This window comes from Phacochoerus africanus, chromosome 13, assembly GCF_016906955.1.
Source record: "Phacochoerus africanus isolate WHEZ1 chromosome 13, ROS_Pafr_v1, whole genome shotgun sequence".
Classification (NCBI taxonomy): Eukaryota; Metazoa; Chordata; class Mammalia; order Artiodactyla; family Suidae; genus Phacochoerus; species Phacochoerus africanus.
Window position 1 is genome coordinate 5,637,221 of NC_062556.1, and position 26,199 is coordinate 5,663,419.

The following is a 26,199-nucleotide window of genomic DNA, read 5'->3' on the forward strand; positions in this document are numbered from 1 at the left end:
CCTACTGACAGCTCATCAACAAGTATCCTGAGTCCCAATTCGAGCAATATCTTGCATAAATTACATACTACCTTTTCTCTCAAGGAGCATAAAGTGCTTAATAGACATTGGTTAATGCTCCTCTGTCCAGGAGACTGACTAACTAGTGAGGTGGCGGGGCCCCCACTAAGAAGGAAAACCCGTGGTGTCCTGCCCTTCACGTCCCTGCCGATCCGGGGGGGTTGGTTGGGTCGGTGTAGAGAGCGGGTGTTCACTTTGATAACTAACTGTACGAAACAGGTTAATTCAAAAACCGAATGAGATGTCTTGACTACCTGTTAAAACTCAAAACAGACTCTGACATTATTTTGGAAAAGGGGTGGTGTTAGGCCCCAAAGGTAACCCGACAGACCAGCCTCCCGCGGGCTGGCCTCCCGGGAGCCCAGGGCCCGCAGGTCCAGTGTGTCCCCCGGAAAGGGTGGGCAGACAGGCGGCTCTGAGCGCCCCTCTCAAGTGCAGGAGACAAAAGCTGGCCCCGGGCTGATGTTTCACACTTTTAATTCCCCAGATCATCTCTGCCTCTCTTACCTCCCTCACCCCTCTGTCCTGTGTGCTCGGGGCTGCTTCTCGCAGGTGGCCTTGCCCCACTGCGTCCCCACGCGGCAGCCCACATGCCTCCTTCCCAAGCACCTGTCCTCGTCCTCCCCTCTCCTTCCCCCTCTGGCACCAGGCCTCCTGGAAGAGCCCGGACCCTTGGGGGCCCCCTGGGTTCGTGCCGCCCCCAGGCTGGGGGTGGGGGAGGGGGAGGAGAGGGACGTCCTGGGGCAGAGGAGAGGTCCCTCCTGCACGGGGTGGGGGGGGGTGGGAGTGGGGTGTCAGTGGCAGGGCTCCTGCGTGTCACACTTCCTCTACCAGGGGTTACATTCTTGTTAGTCGAGAGAGACAAAAGCACTATTAAAAACTACAAAAAAGCAGCTGGCTCCTGGGCAAAGGTGAAGGCGTACATTTATACGTGAATAATATTGGCAAAGCTCGTTTTCTGGGGGAATCGATACACACGTGGTGCTGGAAGGGCTGTGCGGCGGCTTAGACGGGAGGGCTGGAGTACAGGACCACCGAGTTGTAGTCGGGGGGAGGGGAGCAGCACGAAATCTTCCTCTCCAGCTCCGAGTGGTCATAGGTGAATCTCCGCTGGCCCGTGCTGAGGTGCCCACAGCTGGAGTGGCAGAAAGTGGGTCTGTTGAGGTCACAGAGCCCTGACTCCTTACTCTTGCTGGTTACTCTCAGGCTAAAGAGGGAAAGGGGGGAAAAACAAATCAGTGTGTGAAATGGTTTTCCCGGAAACAAACACCAGAGTCCACTCCTTCCTGGGCGGACTGTTCACAGCTGTCCTGGAGTTAGTGGCTGCTGAGCCCTCTGGCCAGGGTTGCTCGGGTCTCCGGAACTGCACGAGGCAGAAAGAGGCGGCCCCCGGGCCGGCGGAGCCTGCATGAATTACGGCGAACCCAGAATTCCTGGCGAAAACAAGGCCCGGGCCTGGGTCCAGCCCGCCCACTCTGGGGTCTCCTGTGATTGGCTGAACGTGTCTCCACCCCCCAATATAACGATGCGGAACCCGCGGCACCTGCGAGGAGCGCCTATGCGGCGGGGGCTGTGACTAAAATGAGGGGCCACACGGGTCCTTGTAAGAGAGGCCGAGGGGGCTTGAGGACCACACCAGGAGGAGGTGATGGACGGTGGCGCGAAGGGCCGGTCCTGCCTGTGGCTCCGGGGGAGGCAGCCCCCATCCCCACCTTGGTCTTGGACTCCCGGCCTCCAGGTCTGCGGCAGAATACGCTTCTCTTGTCTCGAGGCAGCGAGTTTGTGGTAACTTGTTACAACAGACTCAAGAAACGTCTGGAACATCCTACAGAAACGTGAGTGCAGTTCTCTGTGGAGTTTGTGTTGGGCGACGGGCGGTACGTGGCGGGCCAGGGCGAAGGGCGGCGAGGCCGGCTTCTGGGCTCGCTGTGCTGCGTCGGGCGAGGCGGACACGCGGGAGTAAGCTTGTCTTGTGTGCGTTTCCAGAGCGGGGCTGGGATGAGAACCCAGCACCGCCGCGTTGTTGCGTTGGCGCTGGACCAGCCGGGCTTTGGTCCAGGTCTTGTATTTTAGTCTCGGAGTAGAGGAAGCAATGAATGGTTGTCCTTTTGCACAAAGGTCTCGAGGTGTCGCAAAGCAGGACAGGAGCGCGTGGGCTCCTACCCCTCCCCCACCCCCCAGACTCTGATCTCAGGCTCCCAGGTTTTTTCGGTTCCGGGATGCGGTTGTGCTCGCGCGGGGAGGAAGCAGGCACGAGGTGTTTGCCTGCAAAGGTCCCTGGCCCTCGAATTCCCTGTGGTTGATGAGTTGGGCTGGCGTGTCACTCAGCGGCGCCGTTGGCACCCTTTGATTTAGATCACGGTGGGCAAACTGCAGTCCGTGGGCTGGCCACCTGTTTGTTTGAAACAATGGCTTTATTGGCTTAATCTTTACAGCTGTGTATGTGCTTAGTATATTCACAGGTGCAGCCACCACCGGTCAATTTTAGAACATTTTCATCCCCTAAACCCCACTCCATCAGCATACCGAACACCCCTCTTCCCCACACCCCCACCCCAGCCCTGGACAGTCACTGAGGGTCTGTTTCTAGGGCTGCCCCTTCTGGGCATCTCGTGTGAGCAGAGTCGTTCACCGCATGGTGTTTCACAACCGGCTCTTTTACTTAATGTAGTCAAGGTGCATCCATGTTGTGGCCCGAAGCAGTACTTCCTATTTTTATTGACACATTGTATGCTGTTTTATGGATATACTGCATTTTATCTGTTGTCCGTTCCCAATCTGTAGACATTTGACTTGTTTTACTGTCGGATATTTTGAATAACGCAGCTGTGGACACGTGCTCACGAGTTTCTGTGGGGTGTGTACCTACGCGGTTGAATTGCTGGGTCGCAGGGTAACTCCGTTTAGCCCCGCAAGGAACTGCTAGACCACTGTCCTGAGCGGCTGCACTAATTCTAAGGGTCTCCCCTCCCCCCATCCTCGTCTTTGCTGACTCGGCTTCCAGCCGTACTATCGGGTGTGCCGAGGTGTGTCGTGGGGTTTTGATTTGCTCCCCCAGGGACTCTCGACGTTAAGCATGTTACCGTGTGCTCCTGGTGCCACTTCCTGTGTTGGGCAGGGTTTGTAAGCGTGAATGGAACACAGCTGCCCCTGTGGCTCGGGTCCTGTTGAGGGCTGAGCTGAGCAGGTGGGTACTATCTGGCCCTTGAGGATAGGAGTCCGCAGACCCTGATGCAGGTGAGAGAGGAGCGGGTTCTGCCTGGGGGTGGGACAGGGCGGGCGTGTGAACCAGGAGAGGAGGGCACGCCTGGTGGGCCGGGCCTTGCCCTGTCCACTGTCGCGGGGCAGAGGCAAGCACAGAGGGAAGCGGGGCGGAGAGGCCACGTGATTGTGACAGTGCTGCCCAAGGCCACCGTGCGGCGGAAAGAGAGCCAGGGGTCCAGCGGGGAACAGGCCTTGGTCTGGAAGGGCTGGGGGCCGGGGACTGGAGACAGGACGGGGACTCTTCCTGTGCGGACGCTGCCGGCCCGGCTTCCTGGCTCCCGATGAGATCCTCACTGCTCGCAGTCGGGCGTGCTGGGCTCCTTTCATCCGAGGGACTGTGCTTCGTGTGAGTGGACCACCGTCTTGGCTGGAATTTTCTGTTTCCTCTTAAATGCCAGTCTTCCTTCCCAGAGCCCGGCGTGCAGATGTCTGACTTTATGCCCTCTTTCCTCTCCTTCCGGGGCGGGGGTGGGGGGGAAGCGCATTCTGTGGTGAACACTGCGCTTTGGAAGGGCGGGCGGCCCTCACTCCATCTTCCTTCTCACCCTCCGAGACCTGACCACGGGAATTCCCTGGTGGCCACCAGTTAAGAATCTGGCATTGTCACTGTAGCCGCGGGGGTCACTGCTGGGGCGTGGGTTCAATCTGTGACCTGGGAACTTATTTGGGTGTGGCCAAATAATAAAGAAATAAATGAAAAGTCATAGATTTAAAAAAAACCAAAAACATGGGAGTTCCTATTGCGGCTCAGTGGTAATGAACCTGACGAGGAACCATGAGGATGCGGGTTCGATTCCTGGCCTTGCTCAGTGGGTTAAGGATCCGGTGTTGCCAAGTTGCTGTGGCGTAGGCTAACGACTACAGCTCCAATTTGACCCCTAGGCTGGGGACTTCCATATGCCTCAGGTGTGGCCCTAAAAAGACAACAAAACAAACAGAAACAAAGAGACCATTTCCTTACTCAATCTTGAGTGAGGCCTTGGGCTTGCTCTCTGTCCAGGTGAAGCGCTTCAGCAAGGGGCAGGCCAGCAGGGAGCCGTTGTCCACCTGGTAGTCCTGGCAGGAAGGGAGGGAAAGGTTACGCCTCGTGCTTAACCCAGAGGGGCCAGTCGAGATTGGACGGACACCTAAGGCCACTCCAGGCCACTGTCACCTTCCACTGCCCCTGCAGACAAGCACTGTCTCCACATTGGCAAGTCTACGCTTTGTCTGGCAAGCAAATCCCTATTCCCAGTGACTCTGAGGCCCTGCGCCTGAAGGTCAAGAAAGTCCACGAAAACCAAACAGAAAATGGCAGCTAACAGGTGAGTGCTTTTCCTGGTCAACTTTTATGCAAAGTATGGCATGAGTATATTAAAGCTAATTGGGCAGGTGACTTGGCAACACTATGCGAAGATTGTGAGTAATGACAAAGACATGGTTTAATTTTTTTCTGAAGATGCTATAGCGTTTCTGGGCCCTCCTCAGTCATCGTTTCCAGCAATTCTCATTCCTCATCGGTTCGTATTTTGCCCTGAGTTTCCTGCAGACGCCTCCCGCCACCCTTTGAATCTCCTCCTTGGCTCTGTTCACGTCCTTGGTTGTCAGTAAAGGAGCCTAAGCAAGGGGGCTGCCCCGGTGGATAGCCGTGTATTGGGGTGGGGGGTTCAGGTTCAAAGAACTCTTCCGTGGTTTGCTCAGTCTGGTCTCCTTCTATTTAAAAGCCAGTGCACTCAGCCCAGAGCAAAATTTCCAGCTACTCCGCCTTTTATGCCCCAACTTATTGGTAATGTTTTTAATGTTTAAATAATCGTTTCCTCTTGTACCTGGTGTGTCTGAAAGGTTCCGGTGTTTCTCAAGGGTACCTGGGCTGTGTCTCGAGGCCACACGTTTGTGGTTTGCGGCCCTCCCCCTCACACCGCAGTGGGTTTTCCAGGGCTTTTTCAGGAACCGGTCATCTCCAGGGCTTCTCAGATTATAATGTGCACATGGACCCCTGGGGATCTATCTTGTGACAGTGCAGTGCTGACTGGTGAGTGGCCCCGAGATCCGGCATTTCTAGGTCACCTCTGGCCCAGCCCTGCCTCCCCTCATTCTCTCAACCCCACGGCCCAGATCTCTGGAGGGACAAGCTGCTTGCGGCCTCTGGTTTGTGCAGATTACTGTGTGGCTTGTGTCTCCCTATGTGGCTGGGTAGGATTGTGGCCCTTTCGTCTTGGCATCTTAGGGGGAGGGAACGGAAGGCCTGGAAGATTCTTCAGGATCTCAGCTGCTCTTAGGAGAGGGCTCCTGCTACATCAGAGGCCTAGCCCTTGCACAACTTTGAGTCCCTCTGTTACTCGGAAAGCAAGCTCCCTTCACAGATGGCCAAGATGCTTAGCGACACAGTGCGTTTCCTAAGGGACTCAGCTAGGCCTCAGACCTTGAGCCCCCGGATCCTGGAGTGGATTCCAGGTCAAACGACAGAATTATTTCTAAGTCTTGTTTTCGGACCTCCTGCAATTATCTCGGACTCTGCTGATGACTGGCCCCTGCGGACCGAGAGCCACCGACTCCTGGGTTTGTGTCTGCGGCACAGGGTCCTTCCTGCAGGGCTGTGCCGAGTAGGCTGCTTCCGTTACTTACGTTGAGCACAGAGGTGGCATTTGGGGAAAGTTCTTCAAAGGTTTTGATTCTTTCCAGGCTGATGAGATTGAATGCATTTACGTATCTAAAGAAGAAGCAGAAAAGGAGATCAGGACAGGAAAATGCATCTGCTGTGACGAGCCGGGAGCCCATGGGCACCGCACCTCAGCCAGGATGACCTACGATCCTAGGAGTCACCGACCCTCTTGGAGGCTGTGTTCCCCCAGGGATCCGGACAGTGACGCCACTGCCTCCCACGGCTGCTCACCCACATCGCAGGTTTTGGGTGAAACCCCCAGGGAACCTTGGGAGACTTGGTCGTGGTCAAGCTTCTGGTCCCTTGTGGAACCAGAAGATGTCGGGCCGAGAGCAGACAGGAGTTGTCACCTGGTCCAAACACCTGTGTTACAAGGCGGGGAGACGATGCCCTGGGAGGTGACGGGCTTGGTCCAGCACAGCCGCTATTCTGGAAGGCCATGCCCATCAGGGTCACACAGCCGGCTCGGCCGCATAACCGGGCACCAGGGCTCGTCTTGTGTACCCAGCTCTGTGACCCCAGATGGGGAGGGGAGTGCGGGTGGCTTCCCTGCCGAGCCTGAGTTAGCATCCGTTGGAGGCAGTGTGGGGATGCCATTACCTTCCCCGGCCTGAGACCCTCTGTTCCCGATGGAAGCGGTCTCTCAGGCCAGCTCCCTACTGGGCCCAGGGCTGAATCCAAGCCAGTTTTCTCATCTTCGAAAAAAATGGATGACTCCTGTTTCAGCCCCTTGGGCTGGCTGTGAGGCGTGAATAGTGTCTCTGACCTGCGACCCATGACCACAAATCTGGGCGGGCCGCTGGAGGAGGCCAGGCCCGTCACAGTCATCTTTTCCGACGGCTGTGGCTCTTCCCCGGCCTTCCCAGGTCACCTGCCAAGGTTGGCTGAACTGAGGTCGGGGTCCAGGGCTGTATCTACTGCAGACAGAGATGCTCGGAGGCCCACTGGGTGAGTCTGAGAGTCCTAGAAAGAGTCCTGGCCACATTTGAGCCACCTGTCCTCCATGGAGACTCAATGTCCCCATTTGTACGACAGGAATGACGTCTTCACAGGATTGTCTTGAGCAGAGCCTGGCCCGGTGCCCGTGTCTAGCTGGTACCGAGTGTGTGCCACACGTGTCACTGCTGGTACGGAGGTGCCACCCCCGCCCTAGATGCTAGTACATCTTTCTGCACGACCACTTCTCCCACTTCCTCTGTGCCAGTGAGAGATGTGTTTGTTTATCAGGTAAGAGGAACAGTCCAGTTGGTTTCACTTTTCGACGGTGTCCTAGAAAATGTCAGGAGCGTGGGGGGGGGAAGGGAGGAGTTCTTCTAGAATAAGATAGACCGAAGAAACAAGAGAGAGTGCAGCACAGTGTTCTTGACTGGACCGTGCTTTTTAAGAAAAATATGGAAGACGTTTGAGGAAAATGATGGGAATTGGAAAACTTGGTAAGGGGAAAGGATTGTCGCCGGCTTTGGTGAGATGGTTTTGGCGTGTCCTTCCGAGCTGCATACCGGCGGACGGAGAGAGAAGGTGGGGCAGGGCCTGCGCCGTCCATCGGCTGGTTCAGCCAGAGAAGAACAGGTCTCAGCACCTGCGAGGATGCAGACCAGCGGAGGCCACGTGCTCTGGTTGCATTTAGGAGGTGGGCTTTTTTTTTTTTTTTACGTTTGAAAATGTATAAAATGAAGTTGGAGAGAGAACGAGCTCACCTGACATTATCCGAACTTGCTGAGTTAAACTTGGGAGCAGAAATATCTTCCTTGAAGAAGTCCTCGGAGAAGGCGGGAGTGGAGTACGTGAAGCCGCTGTTGCTCGTCAGAATGGCGTTGAGGGGGATGTAGTCTTTGCCGTCCTGCAACACGGGGACACAGCTCCCATCACACACGCAGCTCAACTGTGTCCTTCCCATAAGCTTGGGTTTTGGGGGAAAGATAATTCTGCACAAACACGTGCACGTTTCTTATCTTTGACTGGTGAGCTCAGCTACTAATAGCCGCTAAAATACCAAGAGACAGGGGGAGTTCCCGTCGTGGCGCAGTGGTTAACAAATCCGACTAGGAACCATGAGGTTGCGGGTTCGGTCCCTGCCCTTGCTCAGTGGGTTAATGATCCGGCGTTGCCGTGAGCTGTGGTGTAGGTTGCAGACGCAGCTCGGGTCCTGAGTTGCTGTGGCTCTGGCGTAGGCTGGCGGCCACAGCTCCGATTCAACCCCTAGCCTGGGAACCTCCATATGCTGCGGGAGCAGCCCAAGAAATAGCAACAACAATAATAACAAAAAAAGACAAAAAAAACCCCAAGAGACAGATGAGACACCGCTTTGACTTTCATTCAAAGGCTTGGGGCTTGGAGTTCCTGTCGTGGCTCAGTGGTTAGTGAATCCGACTAGGAACCATGAGGTTGTGGGTTCAATCCCTGGCCTTGCTTAGTGGGTTAAGGATCTGGCGTTGCTGTGAGCTGTGGTGTAGGTTGCAGACGTGGTGGCTCAGATCCTGCGTTGCTGTGGCTCTGGCATAGGCCAGTGGCCACAGCTCCGATTCAACCCCTAGCCTGGGAACCTCCATATGCTGCGGGAGCGGCCCAAGAAATAGCAACAACAATAACAACAAAAAAAGACAAAAAAAACCCCAAGAGACAGATGAGACACCGCTTTGACTTTCATTCAAAGGCTTGGGGCTTGGAGTTGCTGTCGTGGCTCAGTGGTTAGTGAATCCGACTAGGAACCATGAGGTTGTGGGTTCAATCCCTGGCCTTGCTTAGTGGGTTAAGGATCTGGCGTTGCTGTGAGCTGTGGTGTAGGTTGCAGACGTGGTGGCTCAGATCCTGCGTTGCTGTGGCTCTGGCGTAGGCCAGTGGCTACAGTTCCAATTCAACCCCTAGCCTGGGAACCTCCATATGCCATGGGAAAGGCCCAAGAAATGGCAAAAAGACAAAAAAAAAAAAAAAAGGTTTGGGGCTTCTGCGGTGCCAGATAAACTTACCTGTTGTACATTGGCTTGCAGCAGGTCGCCTAGTTTTTCCACAAGTTCCACAAATCTTGGCCTTTCTTTGGGGTCTTTGTGCCAACAGTCCAACATGATCTGATAGCTGTTGGGTGAAAGTACAGTAGAAATCCTAAGTAGGTAGCCTGCCCCACCCGTCGGCAAAGGGATGGGTGCCGTCACCCGCATAGAGATGATACTTTTTGTAGTACGTAGGATTTGCTTGGTTTTTAGATGTGGGTACACAGTGGGGCACCTGAAAGGCAGCCTGGGCCAGGGCCTGCTAGGGGTGGAAAACATCCACACTGCCAGGCTAACAAACCAGTGCCCTGGAGCCCACGACAACCAGGCTCTTGGGAGGGCCTGTGCCCTGCAGGGAGGCCTGAACTGGTTGTGACATAGAGCCGCCTGTGGAAATAGCACGGGCCCACCAGGCCTCGAAGTGTCATGTCCTCCCCTGTCAAAAGCAGCACCATGTCCTTAAAGGTGAAAGGCTGGCATACACATTGCGGTGAACGCTCTGCAGTACCTGGGCTGCGACCAAGGCGTCCAAGGCCTCTTGGTCCGGACATGCGGCCCAGCCATGGAGCCTGGGCAGGTGCTGTGTACACGCCCCATGTCCCCCAGATGATGGAGGACCCCATGGGTGTGAGTAGTTCCTTGGGCCGCGTGCAGGTTTCTTCCACGTGGCTGACACCCCCAACTCCCCCCACCCCCAGCATTTCCAAGCTGCTGTGACAGACGGGCCTCTTGCCACTCAAGGCAAGAGGTACAGGCTCGCGTCTGGATATGGGACCATGTCTTCATATCACAGAGGCTGGGTCCCGTCCTGGGACTTCAGTGTCAGCAGGTTCCCCTGTGAGTCTCCTGACACTTTAGATGGAAAGTTCTCTGGCTCTTTTTCCTGGTCAGTTGCAGGGGTGTGGCTTGTCACCCGCCCCCTCTCTGCAAAACCCCAGCTGTGGCTCTGCACAGGGACCGGCTTAAGGACCTTTTTTTGGGGTCTCTGCTCTCAGCATGAGATGCCTCTTGCAGGCAATCTCTTCTCTTGGAAGAGGACCTAGACTACAGGGGACCCTGCCTGGGGCAGCTCAAAATCTCATGGGCCTGGAATCTGGATCTGGGTCAGAACCCAGCTGTAAGCGCCGTGGGGGCCAGGACCTCGTCTCCACCCCTTCTCCCAGCCCAGGGCCTGCCGTGTGCTCAACATGTGTTTACGGAACGAGGTGAGACAGGTCTCTGAGAAGAGGGAGTCCTGCCCCTTGGAGGACTCTGAGGCCAGACTGCAGACACCGCCTGTGCTGTGCCTAGGGTGTTGCCAGGAAAAGCCCGAGAGACTCCAGCAGGCATCTGGCCTCCACCACCTCTCAGCTATGTGCCTGTAGGCGGCACCACAGTTCCGAGGGCCTCTCAAGGGTCCCTGTTTTGTTTTCAAAGTTTATAGGATGGCTGACAAAGGCAGTAAGAATATAGGAAGGTTTAAAAAAAAAGAGAAGAGTGTCAGGGGACTGTAAAATAAAGATGAAAACAGGTGAAGTTACAGGCAAAGAATTGCAGAAGTTATGCTGTGATTTGGAGCAGTTTTAGAGGCAGCTGGTGAGAGGAAGGAGTAACAGATTGCATGATGCCTGTGAGCCAGAAGCTAAATGCAGAGCAGCTGCTGGGAAGAAGGGGTAATTCTTGGAACTGGAATCTGAAGGAAATTCTTGCGGACGCCCCTCGGCACGATCAGGACGGTCCAGGTGGTGATGACTTCAGGGCACTGTTTTAGACAGTCTTGCAGTGGTGGCCAGAGTCTCATCAGCAAAAGCACTACTCAATAGAGACAGTTCTGAGAGGCCGGACAGTGTGTGTGTCCGTTCTGATGTAACTCGAGGATGAAATCCTCGGGACCCAGGGGACTGGTGGGCCATGTGGTCTTTGGGACCCTCCCCGGTTCTGGCGCTCACAGACAGGCTCTCCTGATTGTTAGGTGGTGGAGCTGAGGGTGTCCTTTCCGATGAGGGCCCAGCAGGCAGGGATCTGCAGTCTTGGGCTCATGAAGATCCCACGTCAGAGTCACCAGTTCTCCTCCGTCTGCCCAGACCTCTGGGCCCAGACGCTTCTTGAAAGATGATTCTGGTTCCCTTCCAGCCTGAGTTTGGTTTTGCTCCACCTGTTGTCCCTAACTCCTTGGGGTGGGGCGTGTGCTGGGGTGGCGGGGTGGTTGTAAGAGCTGTGAGGGTCCTGGGGGGCACACGGCACTGGGGCTGCATTTATACCGGGGAGCGTGGGAGCAAGGAAGGGGACTGGAGCTGGGGACACAGGACAGGGGCTGCAGGGCCCAGGTCCCCTGCCTCTCCCTGACCAGCAGGGCCCGACAGCGAGGAAACCTGGGCCAGCCCTGAAGTGGCTGTTACAACCCAGAGTCTGCACAGCCCCGCGCGGGTCTCGTGGGAAGCTCCATTGCCCCAGCTGCCCATTTCTTGGTATGGGGACAGATCGCCCGCTACGCAGCCAGGTGGCTAGAGTCTGGGGTCCTCGCCCCAGGGGCATCAGCTGTGGCGGAGCCAGCCTGCATCTGACTCATCTGGCAAGAAACGGAGTCTCAGAGGCCACTGGAAGGACACTGAATGCACACACGGGTGTCCATACAAGGTGGACAAAGCAAGAGACACTTGCACCAGGCCAGGCAGAGGGGCCTGGGAGTGGGTGCGACTGGTCAAGCTGGGGCCCTGGAGCAGAACCCTCCAGCTTCCTCTCTGCTGAAACGGCCAAAGGGACCACCTACAACTACTGCTGTTTTTTATATTCGTTCTTGGTCTCTGATTTCCAGTTTCCACTCCTCTGCCCTAAAATTCAATGCAAATCGTCTCAGCAAACACCAAAGGGAAGAAAAACATATCAAAGCATTCGGTACCTTTTCCCTTACTGAAGGACGTGTGCTTAAACAGGCTCTGGGCGAGGAACCAGTGACTCAACGTTAAAAGGATTTACATCACTGAGTAAACAGCTTGAACCGAGAAAAGAGACTGCAGTTGCCCCCAGCCCCACAGCCCTTCTTGAACCCCGCCTGGGGTGAGGGGCCTGTGGGAGGAGCTTCCTTTCCAGGGCTCCAAGGGCTCCCCAATTCAGGCCAAGTTCAGGTCACAGAACCTCGGCTCCGAGAGCTGCCCTCCTGCTCACCCAGCCCTTCCTATTGTTGGAACAAACAAGAAGGAAATGACCCCTCACCCTCAGATGCGGAAGGTTTGAATTCTGGATGTTTTAATAAGCGTTTCACAAACCTGCTTCTTTGTATAATGAATTTCTAGGAAAAACTCCCTAGCTTTGAGGAACCATCCTTTTCTCTGCAAGCTGGGAACAGTGCTGCCTTCTGTAAGGATGTGAGATGGGATGAGGTCCAGGGGAGTCGGGGGTCCAAAGCTGATGTGACCTGGTGCCTCTAGAGTTGTTCTGTTCTAGGTAAGAACGGGAAACACTCCCTGCAGGTATGCAGCACAGTGCCGTGGGCCCCGGGCTTGGACTGGGTGTGCAGTTACCAGCTAAATGGCCAACCACTTAGGCGCCTTGGTTTTCGCATCTGTAACATGGAGATAATTATAGTGCCCACTTGATAGGGCTGTTGCATGAGAATTAGGTAGATGAATACAGGATAGAGTACTTAAAACAGTGCCTGACACTTAATAAGCACTAAATATCTATTAAATGCTGTTATTAGTGATTGCGGTTATTACTGTTAGTCGCTGAACCTTGCTCTGCTGATTGATCTTCAGATTATGTGAAAAGTAGAAGGAACTACTTTAAGCGTGAGAGGACTTTTTTTTGTTTTTGTTTGGTTTCTTTAGGGCCACCCCCGCAGCATATGGCAGTTCCCAGGCTAGGAGTCAAATTGGAGCTGCAGCTGCCGGCCTATACCAGAGCCACAGCAACGCGGGATCCGAGCTGCGTCTGCGAGCCGTTGTCAGCTCTTGGCAACACCGGATCCTTAACCCACTGAGCCACGCCAGGGAGCGAACCCACGTCCTCATGGATGCTATTTGGGTTCATGAACTGCTGAGCCACGACGGAAACTCCTGAGTGGACGTGTTAGAGAAGCACATTTCTTCTGAGGAATGTGGGTTATATTCCTTTTTTAAAAACATTTTGGTCTTAGAGTTGATTGGCAGTGTTGTGTCAGTTCTGCTGTACGGCAGAGTGACCCACTGGTGATGGGCGATAGTTCCCTGGGGAGTAGCTCGCGTGTCCTAATGGGTATATTCCTGATCGAACAGTCCCGAGAGCCCCCTTTACACGGGTCTCCCCTCTCCTTAGCTGGCAAATTTCGATGCTTCTCAGAGGCTTATTTCCTCACCCATCAAATTGAGATGATAATGCTGCCTGGCCCTGAGGCAGGCCGGGGTCTTCCAATGAGACCCTGTTGGGGTGGGAGGTGGGAACACTCAGAAAACGGTGACGTGCAGAGCAGGCTCCTTTTCAATCTGACCCCCTGGTGTCTGTCCCCAGCCCCCAGGGAGGAGGTGATGAGCCCCTGCTGCCTCTCTCCCTTTCCAGCCCCGCGGTGCCCGGGCCAGTCTCACTCCGTCCTTGGCTCAGAAGGGGGCCCGGGCTTGCCTGGCGGGGACACCATGTAAGACGGACAGCTCCCTTCTTCCCCACTGCTCGCCACCCCGGCCGTCGCGGCCCGAGTCCCCATCCTCCTCGGCCCGGGTCTGACCCCGCTTGTCTCCGGACCACGGAGGAAGCAGACGGTGGCCTTGCCCTTTGGCCAGGCCGGCACTTCCTGCACTGCCTCCTCCCAAAGGCCCCCGCAGGGCTCCAGACAGGCCCCTGCTGTGCAGGGGGGATGGGCAGCCCCCCCGCCGGTTCAGGAAAGGTGGTGCCGCCTCGGAGGGGCCCGGGCCCTTGTCAGCAGCTCGACACATGGCCAGTGTCATCACATTCCTGCCCGGGCCTCAAAGTGCGAAACGCCCACCGCGCAGGAGGAAGAGGTGTCCCGGGGAGGAGAGCAGGCATCCGGCCAGCGGGGCCTCACGCGGGCCTGGGACCGGCCAGGAGGCGCCCCCGCACCTGCCCCAGCTGGCCGGCCAGCGAGGGTCCCGATGTGAGGATGGGCCTGGCGCCTACTGGGGAGACCCTCCCTCCTCCTCCACCTGCCCTGCACCCCACCCGGCCCCCGTCCATCTCTGGCGTGGACAGAGGGACCCACCCCTGGCTGAGGAGCCCGCTGGCTCCCCCTTTGTGAGGGAGGACAGGGTCCTTCTTGCTCTCGGTTCCTGGCTGGCTGATTCAGCCATGCCCAGGTTCATAGCTAGAAACCGTGTTTCTGACCGGGGTCCCCGCCCAGTGCCTGGGGAGCCATGTCCGGTCAGGAGAGGACCAGGGTAGGGATGGGTCAGGGGTGCGAAGCCCGGTGTCTGGAAAGTGCTCCCAGCACAGCTCTGCAGGGGCAGCCCTGGGGACCAGGAGAGCCCTCCACGCCTGCCAGGACGTTCTCGCAGCCACCAGGGCGTCCCCTCCCCAGGGCCCCGGGGGAGGGCTCACATTTCCGGGGTGGCGTACTCGGGCGCCCTCATCCTCACGCCCTCCTTCAGACGGCTGCAGAAGTCTTCGTCCATCTGCACGCCCGGGTACGGGGACCCTCCTGCAGAGACAGCGTGACAAAACACAGGGCATGGGATGGGCGCAGGAGACCGTGAGCGGGCAAGTGGGGGGTCATTTCCTCCCTTCAAGCAACTGGGACGGATCTCGGGGTCCGGCACAAGCCATGGAGCGGCCACCTGTATCCTTGCTGGTGACACGCTGGGCGGCCCCACGCTGCTGGGTGTCTGATGGCCACAGGCCATTGCTGTGGGCGTGCCTGGCGGTGTGGTCAGGAGAAAGGGGGCGTGTGAAGGCTCCCCCACCCCGCCAGGGAAAGCTAAAGAAATCCCATTACTCAGAGGCTCGTTCCTTGGGTTTGTAGGCTTTTCAAAAAGTCACTAGACTTGGAGGAGGTGATCTGTGGCTCAGTCACAGCTCAGAGTGATTTTAACACAGTATTTTCTTGTCATCTCTGCACAGCTCTGGGGACCAGCACTGGTGCCGGTTGCTGTGGGGGCACCAGGCTGTCTGGGAGGGGAGCTGGGCCTTTGCCTTTTGCCAGTTTTACTGGGCAGGATCCCAGTAACCTTTCCTCTGAGAGGGGTTCGGGGTGGGGCCGGGGGCCGGCCCCCAGCCTGCTCTGCGCCAGGCCTGGAATCTGGTCTCAGCGCTCGTTTGTCGGCACTTTCGAGGGACTGCTGCTGGAAGGAAGCAGCTGGGAGGCGTGCAGTGCTGGCACTGTGTCACTGCGGGGCCACTGTGGCCGCCAAGCCGCTTTCAAAGACTGGAAGCAACAGGTGCCTGTCATCGAAAGCAGGGGAATGATTTTCACACATTACAGGAAACCAGGGATGTTACCGGGTGACTTTCATTTGCTCTGAAAGGCGAGTTTTTGGCAAAGTCCAGGAGACTCTTGGCTGGACCCTGCGCTTGGGAGGCCTCAGAGCATCCGCGCGTGTCTGCACGCAGGTGCGGGCTCCGTGCACGCCTGGGTGCTCGGGCCGTGACCAAGGCTGCCCGCCGCTCAGCGGGGGCTGCTGGAAGCAGGGAAATAACCAGTGTTCCCGCTGTTGAGCTGCACAGACCCGCGTCTGGGGCAGGCGTGCTGGCTGAGCTGTGTTTGTTGGGTGAGGGAAGAGGGCTGGGCGTCAGGGATCTGGGCGTTTGAGGAACCGGGAGAAGGGGGGCCAAGCACTGGGAAGGAGTAGCCAGACTGGCCCGACTGGACATGCGACCCGGGGCCGACCCCACGCACGCTCCTCCTGGGGCACGCCCTGTGGCCCAGGCCCGCGTGCCACTCGTCCTCTGAGGGCCTCGTGGCTTCCACTCCTCCTCGATGCTCATCAACCCGAAGGACACCCGGCAGGGGAGGCGGACGGTCGGGTCTGGCGGCTGCTCTCCTGGCCCTGGACCCACCTAGGGAGAAGATCTCCCAGAGCAGCACACCGTAGGACCACACGTCGCTCTTGGTGCTGTAGATCTTGTCAAAGATGGATTCGGGCGCCATCCACTTCAGAGGAAGCCGCGTCTGGAAGAGGGCAAGGGGGCCTTGAGCAGGAGGATGTGAAAACAAAGCACAGGCGACGCAAGTGCCCGTGGGGTCGCCTCCCAGATAGCACTCAGCCCATCAATCATTTCCTAGAGTCGCACAGGTTTCCGAACGTGGAGAGAGCGCAGGGTTACACGGCGCAAGAGGGGCGTGCCCTGCCCCAGCTCCTGCCACGGCCTCGTACGTGTGCTGAGCCCTGCCTGCGTGGCCTGCGTGGCCCAACTCCGACTCCGCGAGAAACCCCTCTCCCCGGAAAGCTTGTACTCCGCAGGGACCTGGCAAGGAGTGGTCTGACTTAGAGGCACCCTGAAAACCAATGATTTCAGGCATTTTTCTTAAGGAGGATTTTGAGGGAAGGGGGAGGGAGTGGGATGGACTGGGAGTCTGGGGTTGGTAGAGGCAAACTATTCCATGGAGAACGGATGAGCAAGGAGGTCCTGCTGTACCACACAGGGCACTCTGTCCAGTCTCGGGATCATGATGGAAGAGAATGTAAGGAAAGGAATGTATCTACATGTATGACTGGGTCACTGTGCTGTACAGCAGACACTGGCACCCCGTTATAAACCAACTGTGTTTTAATAAAAAAAAAAAACTTTTAGGATTTTGAAAGGATTCCTACATAAAAAGCGAAGAGTGGGAGTTCCCTAGTGGTGGCTCAGCTGGTTAAGGATGGCGTGTTGTCACTGCTTTGGCATGGGTTTGATCCCTGGCCCAGAAATTCCACAAGCCCCAGGCACAGCCAAAAAAAAAAAAAAAAGAATTGTAAAAGTCACTGAAGCAGGGAGTGGCCGAGGCACTGGAAGGAAGGTGACAGTATCCAGGAAGCCATGTGGCTGGTTTTCAAGCAGGAGTCCCCGTGAGTTCGCTTTGCCTCTTCGGATGAATGGGAATTGGCAGGAGGGACGGGATAACGGGGAGACAGGGAGAGAGGTGGGGGTGAGGGCCCGGAAGGGGCCCAGAGAGTCAGGCATGGACAGAAAGAAGCATGGACCGACATACACACAGGTAGATGCCATCTTTTCTAATCAGGACTCCTGAGAAAAGCTTGTCGTTCTCAAAGCATAGTCTGGGCCCCACTGTGTCTGCAGCACCTGCAAAGCTGCTGCGAAGGCACCTTCTCAGCCCCACGGGGGCCCTGTACCCAGCTCTCTACGTGAGGCGGGTTCGGGCTCAAGGCTGGAAACTGCGGCTGGAGAGCCGTGGTCGGAGCCCAGACACAGACCTAATGCAGCCTGCGGAGGGCGGGGGGAGGCCAGAGAGGACAGGACACAGCAGGTCCCCACAAAAATGCCAATAACAGCCTGGGGAGAAACGGAGTAGGAGAGGCCGGCGGGAGCCAGCGGGGGTGCTGGGCATGGAAGGCGGACCTGCAGGGACGAGAGCAGGCGACACCTGCCTCTCTTGGGATGTGCGCACCTGCCGAGTCCTTCATCCCGGCTCCTCTGAGGGAGGAGTCCAGGCTGTACTTTCCAGAGGCCCAGGGACCCTCCCACTGGGTCAAGGAGGGGTGGTGTGGTCCCCCCGCCGTCCCCACCCCTGGGCCCAGTGAACGGCACTCAGGAGCCCAAAGGAGGAGAACCCAGTCAGGCACAGGCCAAGGACAGAATGAGGGCACAGTGGCCTCTCCGAGCCCCTGCGAGGGCTCGCTGGTCCACAGTCCACCCGGATGGCACAGGACCGCTTTCAGGGACCGCTGCTGAGGAGGCGTGAACACTGACCAAGGGCTCTGGCCTGTGGTTTAGAAATGACGGGGCACAAATGAGCCCAGGAAACTTCAGAGTGACTTACATCTCCTTTTCTCACGTAATCGGGGTTCTTATAAATATCCCGGGCGAGGCCAAAATCGCAAATCTTCACCACGTTGTTCTCAGACAAGAGTATGTTTCGTGCCGCCAGGTCCCGATGAATGCACTGCGACAGAACAGGTGCAAGGTCAGTGCTTTTCCTTCATCTCATCGGCTATGCTCCCGAGTCTTCTCAGGGCCACCCTTCCTAATTCGGGGATCCGCTTCACACGCTACCCTTACCCGAAGGCCCCCCGAGGCCCAGGACCACAAACATGAGGCGCTTCTCTACAAACACAGAGGCCCCAAGTCAAGAAAAGCTGAGTCCTCTGTGCTGCTGTCTGCAGGGCAGCGTCCTGGAAAACAAAGCTGGCAATCCAGTTCTCCCAGTGAGCAGACGCCCCCTTTCATCCCAAGCCCCTGAGGTCAGATCGCCATCCAGCTGCGTTTCCTGGGAGGACCCCACTTGAATGTATATTAATAGGTGGAGCGTGTCCTCTGAGCGCCTGCCTGGTTTTGAAAACGGGCCAGCTTGATCTAGTCTGAAACCCGGCGAGCCTTCCCCCTGGAACTGACTTCTACCCACTGGTACCCAAGACTTGCTGTTCTCCAAGCTCGTCCCTCACATCAGGACCGCTCAAGGCTTGTGCTGTGACGGGCACTGCACGGTGAAGGACAGAAGGATAAGCGAGTACCAGCACAAGTGGATTTAGAGCAAAGGCGTGTGTCTGTCTGTGTGAAGAGCCACACGTCCAGGCCTGGCCAAGGACCAAGCCAGTCAAGAGGGAGGCTGACCTTTCTGGAAGACAAAAACTCCATGCCTCTGGCCACTTGAAAACTGTAAGAAATCAGATCTTCCATTGTGATGGGCTGCTTGTAGAAATCATCGGAATCTGCAAAGCATGAAAACCGTCACCGTTTGTAATGGCGCTTGTTATTCCGCTGAATCCCAGTTTACTGGAGCAACGTTAGCAAAACATGAAGCAAACCAACAAGTAGATCGGAGTTCATTTTCAACAGCGTGTACATCTCAGCATGAGTATCAGATTTTTCCGGGACTGGAGCCCATTTTGCCCACGCACGGGGGTGCCGGGGGTGGGGGATCTGTTAAGACCAAGAGGCCTGAGGGAGACATCATACGGCTCCCTGTCAAAATTAGTAACTCTGTAAATGATCTAAATTCAAGTCTCATCTCCCCAGGACACCACCCTTCGAGTCTCCCACGGATGTTTATTAGGGTGATAAATACGAAAAACATTTCAGAGCCGCACAGTATGCTGTAAAAATAGCCCAGCCTGCAGGACAGGAAGGAATTAATACTCACCCTCCTCTTCCTCGGCATCGCTCAGACTTTTATCTTCCTGAAACCCGGAGCTCGCGAAGCTCTCGCTGCTGGTGACACTGTCTAGTCTCTGTTTCTTGCCCGGCTCCGGGTCTGGCTCCATTTTTTCTTTCTTAGGCTCCACGTGTAAAGCTGCATCCTTTGAACAGACCAAGAAGGACACAGATGAAAGGGACAGAACAGCAAGGGGAAACCAGAAACGGGTCCCTCCAGCCAGCCATCACCCGAGTGGGAAGATGTTATCCGACAAAACGAACAGTAAATTTGTAGCAAGGGTCCTGGGGTGGCCAGGAGCCTGGATGCCCCTGAGTGGTGGAGTCCATCTGCTCTGCCTGGGCTTCCAGATGGCATCTTAGGTAGAATAAAGGTATCGTCTAGGCAGCTGGTATTTACGAGCGCACGCTCTGTGCGAGCCAGTACACTGAGAACCCTAGGTCCGTTTTCTCACTTAATCTTCTCAACAGTTTTATGAAGTAGTTCTTATAATACATGAGGAAATACATTCAGAGAAGTCAATCACAGTCACATGCAGCTAGCAAATGGCAAAGCCTGAACCCAGGCTTGGCCACCTCCAGCCTATGCCCTCAAAGCACTTTCCGTACCATGCACACGTTGGGAAAGATGCTCTGGAATGACAGAGCAGGATCCCCAGTTAAGTCAGGGCCTCACTCTGTCACCCCATGAGGAGCAGAAAGAGAAGGCTGCGCTACCACCTTCCCTGGCTTCCCTGGAGAAGGAAGGGACACGGACACTTTCTTTTCTCCCCTCCATTCAAAACAGAGATACAGTTCGACCCTAACAAAGGCGGAAAAGGCCTTTCCTCCTGGATGGGGCATCTAATAAGCCTTTGCATGTGTCTGGCTCTGTCATTTGGCCATGGGATCCTGAGCAAACCGCCCGATTTTTCTGGGTTTCATTTTCCTCATCTGAGAAGCTCTGTCAGCCTCTTGTGTTTTGACTCACAGGAAGGCAGCTGTTGATTCTGGGCGGGACCAGAAAGGAGTTTGAGCACCTGCAGTTATTCATCTAATCACTGTGACACTAGAAACGGCATTCCCAGTGACTTCATGTTTCGACCACGGACCTGGCTCAGTTCTGCCAGATGGCAATTCCAAACAAGGGCCAAGAGAGACTGGGGTTCAGGGGTGTCTCTTGATCCACCTGCATGGCGTGGCAAGGCTGGGATTCGCCCGGCTCCCCACCTGTCCCAGGCTTTTCCCTACTGGAGTCGCGGAGCAAAGTGATCCCTCCACTAGAGGGCGCAGTGGGAGCAAGCAGAGGCCAGAGAAGGGGAGCTGTGGCTCCGTAAGCCTGGGGGTGTGGGGGGGTCCCAGGCTCCTGACGCCAACAGAGACCTTTTCCTCCCGCACCAGGGGAGTCAGACCTCAGGGTGAACACCCACTGCCCCCCTAGGTCGCCACCCGAGAGCGGATACAACTCTTGGTTATTCTATCTGCCTGAGGCAGAGTGATTTGATTCTGCTCAGCTCGGAACTGAGACCCCTCCCAGGACAGAGACCCTTCTTCCCAGGACAGGGGAAGGGAGATGGCAGAGGTACCGGGTGGAAAGTTCTCGACTCCTTGGCCTGACGGAAGGACCATAACTCAGACTCCCTTCGCCCTCTTCCCGACTCCCAATCACCGGTTTATTTAGCTTTGCTCACTGGTAACCGTTTCTGGTAAATAAAAGTTGATTTACTGCACTTTTGGGACCCTGACAAATAGAGTGAATTTACGACAAGTAACATTTAAAGATCCTAGTGAACGTATTTGGAAAAGGAAACATCCCATTTCTCCTGAGCCTTGTGGTTTTTTTCCTTCACCTTCTCATTATATTCCTTTAGGTTCCAAATATGAAATGCAGGCCATGTATTTTCCGCAAAAACACGCAGCTCCACCAGCAGGGAGGCACATCATTAAATATAGCCGGAGAAGGACGCAGGCTTTTCAAAACAAAGGACGCACCACCCCAAGCGCTCCACCCGGAGGGCTCCCTGGGGAGTTCTGCTGGCTGAGTTCTTCCTGAGGCCAGCCCAGGACCGAAGAGGACGTGCGCTGCCCTCAGCCCAGGGCCCCCCCTTTCCACTTGCTCTTAGTCCCCCCGCCCCTCGCTCCCTCGCCAGCGTCATGCAGGAGTCAGAGAAGAGGGGTCTTTCCTCTCGGCTTCACCTCTGGCTTAGGGTGTGTGTCCTCAAGCCAGTTACCTGACTTTTCTGGGCTCGTCTGTGACGTGAGGGTGGGTGTGAGCCAGCTGACCACAATGATCCCGTTCAGCTTCAAGATTCTCGCGGTTGGGGGTCATAGCTGAAAACTCGGGGAAATAGCTTCTTGCATGTATGTTGCCGGTCACCTGTGTTCTGGGTTGGAGCCCAGTCTGATGAGACGAGGGGCAGCTGTCAGGGGTTCTTATTTGTGTGCCACGTGAGAGAAAGGGACATCATTCTTGGATGTCGTACATTCTGTCCATCGTACAGTTGATCTAGATCGGTGGCAATAAGCTGGCCACACCCAGTCTTTCTATCTCAGTGGGTCAATCAGGATGACTTGATATTTACTGAATGATTGGTGGAATTTGATTAAACAGGTCCTTGAGTTGGAGTCTGTTATCTCCATTTAATACATGAGGAAGCGGAAACTTAGAGAGACTGAGTAACCTGCCCAAGGTCCCAGATTCCATGAGTGGTTAGAGACAGGATTTAGACCCAGGAGGTCGGTTCCGGAGTCTGAGTGGATAAGCACCACACTACGTGGATTCATCACCTCCGTTGCTGACGACAGGTTAATGTCCCGTCATTGTCTCCTGAGCTTCTCCAGTGCAGAGGACACTGCGTTGGCGAGATAGGTCACACTGGCAGTTCTATTAAACGCTTTCTTTCCCTTTCTTTTCCTTGTTTGCCATCATGACTTGGACCCCGTGTTCCTTTCATTGCGCAGCTTTATTTCAGTGTGTCTAGAGGGGTCATGTGGGTGGTGAAGGGGTGGGGAAGTGGGATGAGGTGCAGTAGGAAGAGAAGAAAATGATTTCTCCAGATTCCCACTGCAGCTCGGCAGAAACAAATCTGACTGGCATCCATGAGAACATAGGTTTGATCCCTGGCCTTGCTCAGTGGGTTAAGGATCTGGCATTGACATGAGCTGCAGTGTAGGTCGCAAAAATGGCTTAGATCTGGTGTGGCTGTGGCTGTAGCTGTGGCCGGCAGATAACGCTCCAATTCAACCCCTAGCCTGGGAACCTCCATATGCGTGGGTGTGGCTCTAAGAAAAAAAGACAAAAAAAAAAAAGAAAGAAAGAAAGAAAAAAGAAAAGAAAATGATTTCTCTGGCCCCATCACTGGTCTCTTGTCGACTGTAAGGTCACTCAAGTTGACGGAGTCCTTCCTTTCTCTAATAAATGGAAACAGTTATATTTGCTGGCATCTTTGAAGAAACAGGTGAAACTCAGTGGTTTGTGCATGTTTGAGTCTATGCAGAGAGAGAGAAATTCATCAAGATGGTCTGATCGGAACTTGGGTAGATGGCTAGTAAGTTTTACCCTCTAATTATCACTGCGCATAATGGGACTGAATATGCTCTGTGCTGTCCACAAAGCTATATTAGCATGAAAAGAAAAAGCATTTTAAATAAGGAAAAAGCAGAGATTGTGTTTTAAGCTTAGTTATTAACAGTGTTAACTGGGGGGAAAAAAAAGCACAATGTAAAAGCTGTGGGTTGAATTTACTCAGTGTCTTTCCAAGGACAATAGCCTGGGAAACAGCCTCTCAATAGCTCTGAGAAACTGTTCTGACGAGGCTGTGAGGTGAACGGGGATGTGCAACCAAGCACACTTCTTGCTAGAAGGTTGCTGCTGGTCACAAGGAACAGACATCTTGGTTCATGGTTTTAGGGGTTTTCTAAGCACGGGAAAATGCAAGAATCCAGGTTCATAAAAAATTTTTCCTGACAATATCTAACTATCTGAAGACCTGTTTTGCTAGTTTTTCCAGAGCAGAGAGTCCTTCATTTCAAATCTCCACCCTGAGCTCCTTTCAGGGTGTATTAAAGGTCGGTGACCCCTGTGGCTAATGACTCAATCCTTGTAGAGCCGGCAAGATGGCTAGCGACTTTTTTTTTTTTAATTTTTAATTTTTTAAATTTTTTAGGGCCGTACCTATGGTATATGGAGGTTCCCAGGCTATGGGTCCAATTGGAGCTATAGCTGCCGGCCTGCACCACAACACAGCCACACCAGATCTGAGCCACGTCTGCGACCTACACCGCGGCTCACTGCAATGCTGGATCCTTTAACCCACTGAGCGAGGACACAGATAGAACCCAAGTCCTCATGAATACTAGTTGGGTTTGTTCTTGCTGAGCCTCACCGGGAACTCCATAGTGACAGTCTTTATTTATTTCTATTTTTATTTTTTGTCTTTTTCTAGGGCTGCACCTGTGGCAAATGGAGGTTCGCAGGCTAGGGATTGAATTGGAGCTGTAGCCGCCAGCCTACGCCAGAGCCACAGCAACGCCAGATCTGAGCCGCATCTGTGACCAACACCACAGCTCATGACAACGCCGGATTCTTAACCCACTGAGTGAGGCCAGGGATTGAACCTGCAACCTCTTGGTTCCTAGTTGGATTCATTAACCACTGAGCCACAATGGGAACTCCCATAGTGACATTCTTTAGTGGGCAGTGGAAAAATCTAAGATTCTCTTGCATTTGCTGCTACAGCCTAAAGGGAAATGCACTGCTGTCTTTAAAAACCTCCAACCCCTAAGTTCCTTACCTTGTTGATGAAGAATAAGGCGCGTTTGCTCTTGAGGTAGTTGGATAAATTTCCATATTTGCAATATTCAACGATCACCATCAGAGGCCCTGCAGCCAAAACAACATGCCCTCAGTCACACCAAGCCATCCAGCCAGCCAGCCAGCTGCCAGCCTTCAGTGGGCCTGAGAAACCTCAAACCAACTTGTTTTTAATAGTGGTGTGGTCTGAGGGATGCAACGTAAGGGTGAGAGTGTTCTTCCAAATGAATCTGAGCAGGATTTTTAAAATAAAAACAAAAGGAATAAAAGACGGTTGGGGGTGGGGAAGACACAGAAAAAGGAAGCGTAGAACAGAGAAGGAACTCTGAGGAGGGGAGGGGCCAAGGTCAGGGCTCTACCTGCACTGTCTCAGCCTCAGGAGGATGTCACACCAGCCCGTCCCTCCCCCGTCCTGAGCGCCTGGCCACCTGGGGGTGTATGCACAGAGGCCACCCCGGGCCTTGGAAGGGCGAAAGCAGGGGTTTGCAGACTTCCTTGTGAAGGAAGAAATGGTAAATATTTCAGGCTTTGTAGGCCACATAACTACTCAACTGGGTCTTTGGAGCCAGAAAACACTGGAAGATGACAGCACAGCCAAATGAGTGACTGCGCACCAATAAAATATGAAATCTGAATTTCAAAAAAAAAAATTTGAATTTCATATCATTTTCCCATGTTGCAAAATATTCTTCTTTCAGTCCCTGCTGGCAACACTTTAAAATGGTCAAACTAAGCTCACGCTGGCCGGCCATCAGTCCAACAAGCTCACAGGCTGGCAGGGCATCGTTGGTGGACTCTTGATGCAAAGAAGCAAGAGTTGGGTAAGAGGCAAAACCAGCGCTGCGCTGCAGGTCCCCTGGGCGGCCCAAAGGTGGCCCCCGCCACCGTCTGGCGCGCCCACCAAAGGCCTGGGTTGGGCTTGAGGCCCAAGGAAAGAACCACTTCCGTTTCCGGGTCAGAGCGGAAGTGGCCCTGGGGCGGCTCTCGGCGCCTGTCCGAGGGCATGCTGGGAGCATGAACCCGACCCTGGGGAGCCCTCAGTCACAGTCACAGCCCTGTCCCTGCGCTTGCCCTAGCAAGTAAGGCCTGTCAGAAGGCGATGGCCCCACACCACCTCCTCCTGGGAGCCTGCCAGGAGTGACTGCTTCGTTTAGATGAAGCTTTAAGGACTGCTCAGCCTTCTGGGCATTTACCTGGGCGCTGGTCACACTCCTAAGTCATCCCGAGAAAAATGCCTTCACTTGACCTGGAGCCTATGGAAGGAGGTCTAAAAGGAACTTCCGTTCAGAACTTTTAGAGTAAATGTGCAGGAAAGGCATTTCCTGGATGGGAGCACAGCCCATAAACGGACAGGCTGCTTCCTCTGGACTCGCGCGAGGCCGTCTTCCAGGAGTCGGGGAGAGGGAGCTGTAGGACAGAGAGCTTGCCTCCGGCCTGAGAACCAGGAGGGGCGCAGGCCCGCCCTCCGCATTTACCTCCTTGCTTCGTACAGGCTCCCAGCAGGTTGACGACATTCAGATGGTGGCCGATGTGGGTCAAGATCTTGAGCTCAGTCATCAGGGCTTTGTACTCGCTGGCGGTGGCCCCCTCTGTGTGAGAAGCAAGGGAGAGTCAAGGCGACAGGACAATGGGGCCCTTTCCTCTGGGCCGCCCCCTCCCCTTGCCCTCGGTCTTTGTCACTGCCCAGCCGTGACTTCGCCACGTCCTGCAGAAAGGCTAGTCTCCAGCCTGGGTTTATCACTCCCACCCTCCTGAGCCAACATCCTCTTGATTACAGTGGGGCCTGGAGCGGTGGTGGGGTTAGCCACTCACGTTTCCTCTTGGTGGACCTAGTCCTGTTCAGCAATGCACGGACTGGGAGCTGGTCCCCGCTTAAGAGTGTCTTCCAGAAGCTTCCTTCCATCAGAACCACGCCCAGCAAGAACCTTCCAGGTGGGGGAGGCGCCCACACCTCCCGTCTTTTTCTCACTTTCCCCCCCTTTGAGGAGTTGCAAAGGAGCACCAAGGGGCCTGCCCAAGCAGAAGGGCCAGCTCTGTAAACATCCCTGCCATGTGTTATTTTCTCCCTCTAACCTTTTCCTCCCTGGAGTCTGCAAGGTTATCTCAAGTCGGGAGGCTCCGTAAGCATCTGACTTCAACTTCATTCTCAGAGATAAACAACATCAGTCTAAGAATTAGCAGTGTCCAAAGCCTAAATGAAATTTGTCCTGTCTGTTCTGATTGGTTAATGCCCAAGGCATTTA

At 55.0% G+C, this 26,199-nt stretch overlaps 1 protein-coding gene across 1 annotated transcript in view; it reads right to left on the reverse strand.

The window, feature by feature from the left end:
* Window positions 1-967: 967 nt before the first annotated feature.
* The window catches only part of FLT1 (fms related receptor tyrosine kinase 1), a 173,596-nt gene continuing 148,364 nt past the window's right edge, over window positions 968-26,199 (reverse strand). The window contains exons 19-30 of the mRNA XM_047756428.1: window positions 25,432-25,545; window positions 23,937-24,025; window positions 19,154-19,310; window positions 18,625-18,722; window positions 17,834-17,956; window positions 15,910-16,021; window positions 14,455-14,554; window positions 8,932-9,037; window positions 7,663-7,805; window positions 5,929-6,013; window positions 4,286-4,380; window positions 968-1,267 (exon numbers count right to left, since the gene is read on the reverse strand). Coding sequence (XP_047612384.1) covers window positions 1,066-1,267; window positions 4,286-4,380; window positions 5,929-6,013; window positions 7,663-7,805; window positions 8,932-9,037; window positions 14,455-14,554; window positions 15,910-16,021; window positions 17,834-17,956; window positions 18,625-18,722; window positions 19,154-19,310; window positions 23,937-24,025; window positions 25,432-25,545 — 1,424 coding nt within the window. The 3' untranslated portion in view covers window positions 968-1,065. The remainder of the gene's footprint in view (window positions 1,268-4,285; window positions 4,381-5,928; window positions 6,014-7,662; window positions 7,806-8,931; window positions 9,038-14,454; window positions 14,555-15,909; window positions 16,022-17,833; window positions 17,957-18,624; window positions 18,723-19,153; window positions 19,311-23,936; window positions 24,026-25,431; window positions 25,546-26,199) is intronic.